A 12,944-nucleotide genomic window follows, 5' to 3' on the forward strand; every position below is an offset into this window, starting at 1 on the left:
GTTAGTCTTTTCTGGCATTATACCGAATTAAAAAAAGTTCAGGTTTAAAATCTACATGTTCTCCCAACATCTTTTCTAGCCAAGTATGTACCTTTTCCCAATAATTCTTTACTTTATCCCATGTCCACCAAACATGATAATACGTGCCTGACTTATGTTTACATTTTCCAACATCTATCTGACATATTTTTAAACACGTTTGCTAATCTTGCTGGTGGCAAGTGCCATCTATAGAACATTTTATATACATTTTCTTTATAAGAAGTTGACATTGTCAGTTTATAATTCCTTTCCCATAAATTTTGCCATTTTTCTAATTCTATCTTATATCCCAAATTTGTTGCCCATCTTATCATTGTTGCTTTAACTTGTTCGCTTTCCATTTCCAAAGTTAATAAAAAGTTATACATTTTCTTAATTAATTTCTCATGCAGATGGCTTTTTTTTAAACAGACATCAGTATTTTAATCAAAATAATGTTTATAGTTCCTTCATCTTCTTGCTAAGCAAGGAGTGGAATCTTTCTGAACTTCCAAAGGGTAGAGTCTTTTCCAAAGCAAGAGAAATCATTCTATTTGACTGGACAACGTGAATAAAGCATCCTATGGGGAAACTGGGAAACCCAGAAAAAGCTGAATAGTTCAGTTATTTGTAAACATCAAATGGGTTTTTGTGTTCAGAGTACAAGGGTTGTCCTCGATGTACGATTTCTGTTGCTAAGCTAGACAGCCGCTAAGTGAGTTTTGCCCCATTTTATGACCTTCATTACTACGTTAAGTGAATCCCTGCAGTTACTCAGTTAGTAACATGGTCGCTCAGCGAATCTGGCTTTCTCATTGACTTTGCTCGTCAGAAGGTTGCAAAAAGTGATCACCTGACGGGGGACACTGCCACCGTCATAAAGTATGAACCAGTTGCCAAGCGTCTGAATTCTGATCACGTGACCACGGGGGTGCTGCAACAGTTGTAAGTGTGAAAAATGGTCACAAGTCACTTTTTTCAGTGCCGTTGTAACTTTGAACGGTCACTAAACAAACTGTTGTAGGTTGAGGACTATCTGTATTATGGAAAGTGTAGGTGTAGGGAAGGTGTAGGTGTAAGCCTTGAAGGACAGGAGAAAGACCCACAAGATAAGAGAAATTTGAGCCTGACCAAGAAAATAATTTGAGAAAATCTCCCTGACAAGCTCCTGTCTAGTTCACATGAACATAAAGTAAGGGAGGAAACAGCAGCATTCAGACTTGCAAGATTTTGTTACTATGGCTGTTATGGTAAAAGTAGTACTGAACTACACAGCGTTGGTTTCTTAGTCTGATCGACCTTGAAGGACTGACAGATATAGGACTGGTTTCCAGTCCATAGGTCAGCTTTGTATAGGCCAGAGGTAGGCAACCTTGGCTCTTTTATGACTCGTGGACTTCAACTCCCAGAATTCCTGAGCCAGCCACACTGAGGGGAAAGAGAGAGGTTTCCATGCTGAGCCATGCTGGCTCAGGAATTCTGGGAGTTGAAGTCCATGAGTCATAATAGAACCAAGCTTCCTATCTAGGCCAGAGGTAGGCAACCTTGGCTCTTTTATGACTCGTGGACTTCAACTCCCAGAATTCCTGAGCCAGCCATGCTGAGGGGAAAGGGAGAGGTTTCCAAGCTGAGCCATGCTGACTTAGGAATTCTGGGAGTTGAAGTCCACAAGTCATAAAGCGGCCTAGGCCTAGGCCAGGGGTAGGCAACCTTGGCTCTTTTATAACTGGTGGACTTCAACTCCCAAAATTCCTGAGCCAGCCATGCTGAGGGAAAAGGGAGAGGTTTCCAAGCTGAGCCACGCTGGCTCAGGAATTCTGGGAGTTGAAGTCCACGAGTCATAAAAGAGCCAAAGTTGCCTAGCCCTGGTATAGGCTGTTATAGTGCAAATGTACACGACTTTCAGCAGAAAACTACTGTGACATTAGATATATCCTGTTAAATCCAGCAAAATGATATGGTATACAATGTCCCACACGTGATTCCTTTTTATTTATTATTTATTTTATTCATTAAATGAATTGATAGGGCTGCCCAACTAACACATAGGTGACTCTGGGCAGATTACAACACCAGAAATCCACAGCATAACTATCAAACTCCACCTTCCCTGGCAGCGGCAACACAACCAGACCTACCACTTGATTGTCTCCATCTCTATTTGAGGTCCCCAAGTCCACTGACAAAATATACCTTCAGAGCCTATTGGAAAAGCAATAAGGTGAAGACCAATTATACCTCTGAGAGAATGATGTTCCATATAGAAGGGGCTACCACTGAGCAGACCCTTTTTCATGTCCCACCAGATATATATCTCTGATAGGACCTGCAACATACCCTGCTTTGTCCCAAAGGGGCGTCTTCAGGAGGCAACTGACTTCCTTGTTTTTCTTTGAAGATGTTTCATTTCTCATCCAAGAAGCTTCTTCAGTTCTGAATGGATGGTGGGGAATGGAAGGATTTATACTCCTTGCAGATAGCTGATCATTTGCATCCAGTCAGAGCTGAAGAAGCTTCTTGAATGAGAAGCGAAACGTCCTCAAAGAAAAACAAGAAAGTCCAGTTGCCTCCTGAAAAAGCACCTTTGGGACAACCATGACCTGGAGGACTAGGAATCTCCATAGACATACCCTGCTTTGATGATTGTTTATTCATCTTCCTGCCTCACTCACCAAAGAGTGTTGTTTTGCCTAGACATTACGATAGAGGCTATCTCAACTTCCTTTTGTAGGAGGTGACCAGGCTGAGCCCGAGGGAGGAGTCAAATGCATCATCAGTCTTGAGTCCCTTCTTGCCCACAAAAGATCTACGTCCAGCCCTCCTTGAATTCCATTGACTCTTGTCTGCTGGCCATTCACTTTGGCCGTTAGTAGTTCACATTCTTGTAGAGAGATTAAATCTATATTCATTTGAACTGTTTTCCTGATTTCCTTCACTTGACACCTTTCTTTATGTCCCATGGCAGGATAACATGACTTCCTGGGAATCTCCACACTGCATATTTGTGACACACATTTAAAAAAAAAAACAGGCAGAGGTTCCTTCACATCACTGTGGCTGCCATCTTGATTTTGCTTTTCTAACCATGAATGACTCTCCTCTGTTCCTTTAAGTGTCCCGTGAATCCTTGTTTCTGTTAATGAAAGCGGCCTCTTTTTTTCTTCCTCTCACAGCAATTGTGCCCCGTGTGTGCCCACCTGCTCCTTCACTAGAAAAGCAAGCAAACGGTAAGGAAAACAGATCTTGAGTCAATGGAAGATAATTGAGCTTCAGGTTCCTGGGAACCAGGAGAAGGACAGGTGCAGAAAGTCCTTGACTTATGACCGCAGTGGGATTGAAACTTCCATAGCTAAGTAATATGGTCATCTGATTTTCTCTTTCACCATGGTTATTAAGCAAATCGTTGTAGTTGTTATCTGAAATCATGCAGTTATTCAGGGAAACTGGCCTCCCCCCCTTGACTTTGTTTCTTGGAAGTCAGCTGGGAAAATCATAAATTGTGATCACATGACCCTGGAGTGTTGCATCCAGTGGTGGGATTCAGCCAGTTTGCACCAGTTCAGTAGAACCAGTAGCTAATTTTTTGTTGACTTCAATGCATTAGCTGATGCCCTAGCCCAGGGGTAGGCAACCTCGGCTCTTTTATGACTCATGGACTTCAACTCCCAGAATTCCTGAGTCAGCATAGCATAGCTGACTCAGGAATTCTGGGAGTTGAAGTCCATGAGTCATAAAAGAGCCGAGGTTGCCTACCCCTGCCTTAGCCCTTTTTCGCAAGGCCCGGAATGGACCGCTGGAAGTGTGTGGATGCCACTTCCGGAAGTCCATTCTGAGCCAGGGAGGTCTCCCAGGCCCAGAACAACGCACCAGAATGTGTGGGCACCACTTCTGGAAGTTCGTTCTGAGCCAGGGAGGCCTCAAGGCCCAGAATGGCCCATCAAAAGTGCATGGACGCCACTTCTGGAAGTCCATTCTGGGCCTGGGAGGCCTCCCCCAGGCTTCCAAGGCTTAGAACTGACTTCCGGAAGTGGCATCCATGCAGTTTTGGTGGCCCGTTCTGGGCCTGGGAGACCTCGCCCGCTCAGAACGGACTTCCGGAAGTGGCATCCATGCAAAGAACCAGTTGTTCAGGTATTTGAATCCCACCACTGTTTGCAACCATCATAAATACATGCCAGTTGCTAAGCACCAGATTCATGATCATGTAATTGTGAGGCTCTGTGATGATTGCAAGTGCGAGGACTGATCACAACTAACTTTTATTAGCACTGTTGTAACTTCGAACAGTCCTCAATGAATCGTCATAAGTCAAGGACCACTTGTAGATCTAATATAGCTCTTCTCCTCTGCAACTTGGAAATTCAGTGTGGGAAAAGTTTTCAATTAGCAATAATTGCATCTTTGAAATGCATACAGCGGAAGTTATTCAGGTCTACAATCTCAAATGGACCGTACAATGTGGAGCAATGGAGACTTATTATGGGATTGCTGTGGTTTGCAGCTACTGATTTGGAAAAGGAGTTCTTTGCCCTGTTTAGAAGCCACCTATTTTAACATCCAGATAAACATCTGGTGTGCTTTCATTTCAACATTGGCTGGCTACTTTCTTTCAAATGACAGCTTGGTGGGTAGAGAAAAGTGCCAGCCCTGGAAGTCTGATTATAGTTATTACCCACCAAAGATTTCAGGAAAGTGGTACATATTGTCACACAGCATTCCCTCGTCTCCAGCAAGGCTGGCAGAAATATGTGTGCAACAGGTTCTTGAAATAAATATGATCTGCTCGGATTGCTCCAAGGAAAATCTTTGCTATGGTGTTCGTACAGTTAGATATCTGAAAGCTAGTTACTTTGAACAAGATAGAAAAAAAAATGCCCTCTTTTCTTTATTTTTTCTCCTTTTTTGAAAACATGATGAACACTAGTGGAATTTTGGGTGTTGAAGTCTACACAATCTTCAAGTGCCAAGGCTGAGAAGTACTACCTAGAACAGTGGTTCTCAACCTGTGGGTCGGGACCCCATTTGGGGTTGAACGATTCATTTCACGGGGGTCACCAAACAATGCAGTCTGCCATTTTCCCCCCTTTTCCTTAGCTGTGCTACTCCCTTTTATTCTATTGGCTTTTGAAAGCCAATAGAATAGACTCTCTTGAATAGAGTCTAATTCTATTGGCTTTCCAAAGCCAATAGGAATTGTCCAGGCTGTCTCTGCCCTGCTGAGCCCGCCAAAAGTCCTATTCTGCAAACGGTGCTGCACCAGTTGAGTAGTCCTCGACTTACAACCGGTTGAGTAGTCCTCAACTTACGACTGGTTGGGGGTTGTGGCATTAAAAAGGTTGAGAACCACTGACCTAGAATGTAATTTCTAGAGACAAATTCCTGGGTCAAAGTCCACAAAATTCAGTGGAATAATCATCGGTGTAAGCCCCTAGAGGAGTGCACCAGACATCTCATCCTGACCAATATAGCAGTTTGTAAATCATCTTGTACATCAGAAATGTCAAACACAAGGCCCGGGGGCCGGATGTGGCCCACGAAGTGGTTTCATGTGGCCCGCAAAGCCATCCTGGAAACAGTGAGGGAACGGCCCCCGCTGTCTTGGCGTTGGTGCCCAGGCCGGCTGGGAGCCAATGTACAATTTTGTGGTGGCCATCTATGCTGAAACGCATTCAGTCTTAGCTCCACAAAGCCGTCCAGAAACAGCGAGGAACCAGCCCCTGCTGTGTCGGCCCCGCCCCCTGGGTGCATGCTGGGGAGATGTCATTCTTTGTGAGGAATGTAGAAATGGGCCATGCCTTGGCGCTTGCCCCGGTCCCACCCCCTTCTGCCAGAGACCCTCAGATCTGTCCCACTCCTGCCCAGGCCCCACAGGCACCCTTGACGCGAATGACGTAGAATTGGCCATGCCCATCCAGTAGGCCACACCCACTCCATCCACACCCACCCAGTAGGCCGCACCCACCCAGCCCCCCGAGGGCAACCGCAATGCTGATGCGGCCCTCAATGAAATTGAGTTTGACACCCCTGTTGTACATCAATGTTCTCCAAAGTGATACTCTTTCAGATCTTCAACTTCCAAAAGTTCTAGACAACAGTAGAAGTTTAGTGCTGGCCCAGCTAGAAGATGTCAGGGTAATATTCCTATCTCCACCAGGTGATGGGCAAGAACATAGATTTCTGATCCATTTACGTTCTCCAAAATTCTATTTGAGGACCTCCCATCTTTTTGGCTTGGGAAATTTGGAAACCTATCTTGAGTTTTCATTGACCAAAAGGAAAACTGGGATGTTCCTTTCTATTTTTCCCTTTAATTCCTCAGAATTCTGTCCACCATCCCAACTTTACTATATCATTTTTGGGGGGGGCAGATGGACATCAGTCTTTAAAAAAGCACTGAGTTCCAGCCACCCACCCACCACTTTTATGTTGTTTAAGATGCCTGTGGCTTGGAAGAATTACAAGCAGTAAATATAGTTTCTGAGGTTAGTACTTCAGACTCTGTGCACTTTGCAGCACGTTAACTTTTCATTTTTGTAATAGAAAATCTAGTGAAATAGGATAGACACCTACCTACTAGAGGTCCAGTTTAGGTACAGGTAATCATCGTGACCCTTTGTTTAATGTTCATTCAAAGTTACAACAATGCTGAAAAAAGTAACTTACAACTGGTCTTGTACTTATGACCACCACAGTGTTCCCTTGGCCACATGATCAAAATTGAGATGCTTGGCAACTGGCATGTACTTATGACAGCTGCAGTGTCCCAGAGTCACCTGGTTGCCAGTTGTGACTTTCCTGTCTGGCTTCTGACAAGCAAAGTCAATGGGGAAAACCACATTTGCTTAACAATTCACTTCATGATTGCAGCAAAAATGGGTCATAAGATTTAGGCGATTTGTTTAAAAACACCGCTTTGCTTGTTGACAGAAGTTCCCATCCCAACTGTTGTAGTAAGTCAATGACTACCAGCATGTGTAAGATCTAAATATTTAAACCGTGTAGAGCAGGGATAGGCAACCTTGGCTCTTTTATGACTCGTGGACTTCAACTCCCAGAATTCCTGAGCCAGCATGGCTCAGCTTGGAAACCTCTCCCTTTCCCCTCAGCATGGCTGGCTCAGGAATTCTGGGAGTTGAAGTCCACGAGTCATAAAAGAGCCAAGGTTGCCTACCCCTGGTGTAGAAGAACAGAATATTAAGGTGGAGTTGGGACACTTTGCACATACCTGGTTTAGTTTATAGTGTCTTATCCCAAAGATGCTTTTTTCACGAGGCAACTGGACTTTCTTGTTTTTCTTTGAAGACGTTTCCCTTCTCATCCAAGAATCTTCTTCGTTTTTTTGGATGAGAAGCAAAACATCTTCAAAGAAAAACAAGAAAGTCCAGTTGCCTTGTGAAAAAGCATCTTTGGGATAACTATGGCCTGGATGACTGAGAATCTCTATAGACATTTATAGTATCCTGTTTCTGCAAATGAGATAAAAGTTAAATCATACTCAAACTATTGCCAGTACAAAGCAGTCCAGTACTATCTTTGCAGATTATAATCCACAGCATCAAAGAAGTAACTCCACTGCTTACTATTCTGGCTCAGACACCCAATTTTTATTTATTTGCCTACCTGCCTTTAGTGAGCTTGGTGTTTCTTGTGTTGTGTGTGTACACAAGCACAAACCTACAGTGTTTCTTTCAGCATCAAGAGGCAATAACAAAGAGGAGTCAGGATGACAATCAAGGTTGTGTTTAGCTTTGCATTAGACTGGGTTTTAATTTATTTTGAGTGGATCTCACTGGTCAAATCACTATAGCAGACATTCTTCACATTTTTCCAACATCAATCCTTCTCTCCTTCCTGTCCTTGGTAAAAAGAACATCTGGAAAGCTAAATTCACCCCTAGAGATCCTGTAATTTAACAATAAAAGATTCAGAAGGAGTTGGATGCAGAGGGCTATAATTACGCAATGAAAAAATTTGATCCAAATGACACTGGGATGACCCGAGTCTGGTCTGATTGGGGACTTTTCTACTAGGTGAATGTGATCAATGCATCTGCTTCACCAGACTTGCTTAGTTATTGCATAAAACTCGACATTTTATACAAAGAGGGAGAACGATCTTTCAATCAGAGCGTGCAACAATTTCGCGCCTGCAATGACGTGATTTGAAAACCGGGAAATCTAAAGGAGGCTACAGGAGAAGCCTCTTCTGCAAGCCACAGTGACAACCTAGAGTATGTGTGTCATATCATCTTTGCACAAAAGACACGGACCATTCCTTTTTATTTATTTTTTTTACAAAAGGATATCAATGATTATATGTGAAGTCCCTTACCCCTCTTAGGAGTGCAATGCATGCCAGGCAATCATGGGACAAATATTTATAATAATAATAATAAAGTTGGAAGTCATCTAGTTCAACCCCCTGCTCAGGCAGGAAACCCTATACCATTTGCACAGTGTCAGACTTTTATGGGATTATTTGAGGAGGGGCTATACAGGTAGTCCTCCACTTTCAACCTCTTGTTTAGCGATCATTTGAAGTTACAATGGCACTTAAAAAAATGACTTACGATTATTTTTCACACTTACGACCGTTGCAGTATCCCCAGGGTCACATGATCAAAATTTGGGTGTTTGGCAACCAGCCTGCTTTTATGATAGTTGCAGTGTCCCGTGGTCTTGTGATCATCATTTGTGACCCTCCCAGCCAGCTTCCAACAAGCAAAATCAACGGGGGAAGCCAGATCCGCTTAATGACTACATGATTCCCTTAGCCTCTGCAGTGATTCGTTTAACAACCGTGACAAAAAAGGTTGTAAAATAGGGCCAAACTCACTTAACAACTGCCTTGCTTAACAATGGAGAATGTGCTCATATGTCAAGGACTACGTATAGTTTCTGAACTGCATTGCATTTGTGTAAGAGTTTGCACTCTGATTTGCACAAGTTTTCGGCTTTAAAAGGAACTGAATGTTTACTCATTTCCGAAGAATTCACTTAATTTTATTCACAAATGAATTCAGGAGTTTAACGGTTAATTAAAAAGAAGTAAATGAAATCTTTTCTCTGGAAATGAAGCCACAGGAAAGCAGTTCCCTTGAACTGCAGCCCAGACAGAGGGAAAACTAAGACCTGTGTTTCTGTCTCCAGTAAAATATTGCTTTCCTGACATTTCTTATTGCTAATTGGGATGTGGAAGATTCATTTAACAACTGGGACAAAAAAAAGTCATAAAATCACGAGGCACTTAACAACTCCCTTGCTTAGTAACGGGAATTCTGCTCTCAAATGTGGTTGTAAGGCAAGGACTATCTGTACTTCAGAGATTTTTAAAATGGAGAAAGGTTGTAACAAAGTTTGATAACTTGCTCAAATATCAGTCAATCAGAATAGAGCTGGAAGGGACCTTGGAGGTCATCTAGTCCAACCCCCTACTCAAGCAGGAGACCCTATACCATTTCAGACAAGTAGCTGTCCAGTCTCTTCTTAAAAACCTCCAGTGACGAAGCACCCACAACGTCTGAAGGCACCCACAATTCACTGTTAGGAAGTTTCTCCTTAATTGCAGGTTGCTTCTCTCCTTGATTAGTTTCCATCCATTGTTTCTTGTCTTGCCTTCTGGTGCTCTGAAAAATAAATGGACCCCCTCTTCTTTGTGGCAGCCCCTCAAATACTGGAACGCTGCTATCACGTCACCCCTAGTCCTTCTTTTTTCTAGACAAGCCATGCCCTGTTCCTGCAACCGTTCTTTGTATTTTGTAGTCTCCAGGCCTTTAATCATCTTAGTTGCTCTTCTTTGCACCTTCCCCAAAGTCTCAACATCTTTTTAGTAATGTGGTGACCAAAACTGGATGCAATATTCCAGCTGTGGTCTTACTAAGGATCTATAAATCCTTAAATAAATAAGGATATATAAATCCTTGTGTGCTGATGGTGTCAGCACAAGTGACTGTGAGTGATCTATTATCCCAAAGCAAATATCCTTTAAAATGAGCAAGATAGCCCAGACATTTTTGACTTGCATTGGATCCAAAACAAAAGTTGTCTGTCTTTTCTTTTTCTTTTTTAAGAGCATAAGTAGTCATTTTCAGATTTGAATCTGGAGCTAGGCAAATAACTTCTACACTGTTAGAACTGGCAACTCAGACTGTGGAAAATTGATGTGTAATTATTGGTTTAAACTGTTTTTCTTAAGTTCCTATCCCTGGAAAGCCTCCATGTCTGTTGTTTTTTTTTTATGGCAAAAAATCTGAAGAGTCTGTAAAATCCCCCTTCTGTTTTTGTTTTTAAATACAACTATTAAACTGTGGCTTTTGAAAAACAAATACGCAACAGGAAATAAAGCCATGGAGATTGTTCAATTTTTGCACATTCCAGGGAAGACAGTAGATTGGATCTGATGTTAACCATGATTTAGTTTCTTTGAAATCATGCCAATAGCAGGAAGAAGCAGCCTTTTTGAAATATTCTACCGAATCTGAAGTCAAACAGATCGGATGGGCAATTCTTCTAAACTATTTCTAGTGGAATGAAAAAAGTGTCTAACCATTTCTCAAATGTAGAAGCCCCATTTCTTGGTGATCAAATTACAGGTAGTCCTTGATTTATGACCACAACTGAGCTCAACATTTCTGTTGCTAAACAAGACCTTTATTAAGTGAATTTTGTCCCATTTTACGACCTTTTTTTGCCACAGATATTAAGTGGATCACTGCAATTGTTAAGCGAGTAACATGTTTGTTAAATGAATCTGGATTCCCCATTGACTTTGCTTGTCAGAAGGTCACAAAAGTTGATCCCATGATTGTGGGACACTGCAACCGTCATAAGTATGAGTCAGTTGCCAAGTGTCTAAATTTTGATCACGTGACCATGGTGATGCTGCAACAGTCTTTAGTGTGAGAAATGTCACTTTCTTCAGTGCCACTGTGAAATCAAGTGGTCACTAAACGAATGGATTGTTAGTTGAGGACTGTCTGTATTGCAAGACATCTATGTGGGAAGAATTTCCCCTGGACATTGAATGAAAGGATGAGAACCCAGGGAGGCTACAGACAACTAGAGAGGGGGTAGTTAATTATAACTATAATTATAACCTTCAGTAGAACATTCGCACATATTTCTTGACAACAAGAAATATGAATTTACTTAGTTGTGACTCACATGTCCCACTGATTATTTGGCTCCGCTGATCCATTATTTTTATTTTGCATTCCAACAAATGTAAATTATGGTTCTCAAGACTTCTACTGTTGAATTTCTGCATTTTGTTTTTTTTAGTGGCCTTGGACAAATGGCAGCGTTTAGACAGGACCTCCACTATTCTTGATCCTTCCATTTCTAAATTTGATGTCATCCAGGTCAGCAGAGATGCTTCCAGTGAGTTTGCTGCCATCCGAGATTTTTGTCTCTCAGGTAAGATGGCCTGTTTTCCAGAATGATGCTCCCTTTCCTTTCCTTTCCTTTCCTTTCCTTTCCTTTCCTTTCCTTTCCTTTCCTTTCCTTTCCTTTCCTTTTCTTCCCTCCCTTCCCTTCCCTTCCTCTCCTCTCCTCTCCTCTCCTCCCTTTCCTTTCCTTTCCTTTCCTTTCCTTTCCTTTTCTTTCCCTTCCCTTCCCTTCCCTTCCCTCCCTTCCCTTCCCTCCCTTCCCTTCCCCTCCCCTCCCCTCCCCTCCCCTCCTCTCCTCTCCTCTCCTCTCCTCTCCTCCTTTCCTTTCCTTTCCTTTCCTTTCCTTTCCTTTCCCTTCCCTTCCCTTTCCCTCCCCCTCCCTCTCCTCTCCTCTCCTCTCCCCTCCCCTCCCCTCCCCTCCTCTCCTTCCTTTCCTTTCCTCCCTCCTCTCCTCTCCTCCTCTCCTCTCTCTTCCTCTCTCCCTTTCCTTTCCTTTCCCCTTCCTTTCCCTTCCCTTCCCTTTCCCTCCCCTCCCCTCCTCTCCTCTCCTCTCCCCTCCCCTCCCCTCCCCTCCTCTCCTTCCTTTCCTTTCCTCTCCTCTCCTCTCCTCTCCTCTCTTTCCTCTCTCCCTCCCTCCCTTCTTGTTCGTATGATATTTATGGAAGTGCTAGGATACGGGGTGTCCAATGTGACACAACTGAAAGCAACTGAAAAGAAATCAGGGCTGTAATTTCTCTATTGGACAGGAGATAGATTCCATTTGTTTCTTTCGATGAGCCTTAAGCCACCCCCCGAGATCACCTTTTAAATATCATCACTGCAGCCACCTGGGAATTGCCCAAACTTGTTGGGTCCATTATGGATTATGTTCTCCATTTCGATCTCCACAATATCCGTTTTCACCTGCTCTTTGTTTTATCTGCCTATATGCAATTCATCGTTGGTCATTTCTTTCTTTACAGTTTGTTCAAAGGACAACTTGTGCCTAGTGACCACTCTTGAAATGTTGCCGTCGGCAGCACGATGCATGTTCTACCCGGAAACACAGAGTTGTACCCTGAGTCTACAAGGCCACCACTGTCGTATTTTACTCAAAGAACCAGCTGCTTATATCTATCGAAAGCAAGGTCTGTATGTGGCAAAAAGATTAAGGAGACTTGATTTGTTCATCTTTGCTTCCCCTGAAGCACAAAAGCAGGGGAAATAAACCTGCAGGGCAGTCGATCTTATAGCCGTTGAACGATGCCAAGTTTTTGGTTAAGAAAAGAAGACTAAAAGTGAATACAGGATAAAGCTGCCCCCAATCAAAGGCATAGATGAAAATCACAGATGCAGGCAGGAACAACATACACTGAACAGCACAACCAAGTAGATGATGTCATGTCAGGAGCATCTGCACAGTGTATGGGCTAGACCCAACCAAGTCCAGATGGGACATCCCATATAAAATAGTAGAGCATAAGAGGGCTGAGTCTTGGTAAAGCCACACTTGGAATACTGCATCTAGTTTTGGTCACCACAATGTAAAAAAGATTTT

General features: G+C 42.9%; 1 protein-coding gene across 1 annotated transcript in view; it reads left to right on the top strand.

The window, feature by feature from the left end:
• TG (thyroglobulin) overlaps nucleotides 1–12,944 on the top strand; it is a 147,157-nt gene that overhangs the window by 65,393 nt on the left and 68,820 nt on the right. The window contains exons 35-37 of the mRNA XM_039350445.1: nucleotides 3,195–3,248; nucleotides 11,301–11,435; nucleotides 12,370–12,534. Coding sequence (XP_039206379.1) covers nucleotides 3,195–3,248; nucleotides 11,301–11,435; nucleotides 12,370–12,534 — 354 coding nt within the window. The remainder of the gene's footprint in view (nucleotides 1–3,194; nucleotides 3,249–11,300; nucleotides 11,436–12,369; nucleotides 12,535–12,944) is intronic.

This window comes from Crotalus tigris, unplaced genomic scaffold (genome assembly GCF_016545835.1).
Source record: "Crotalus tigris isolate CLP2741 ecotype Arizona unplaced genomic scaffold, ASM1654583v1 scf7180000018335.1346539, whole genome shotgun sequence".
Lineage (NCBI taxonomy): Eukaryota > Metazoa > Chordata > Lepidosauria > Squamata > Viperidae > Crotalus > Crotalus tigris.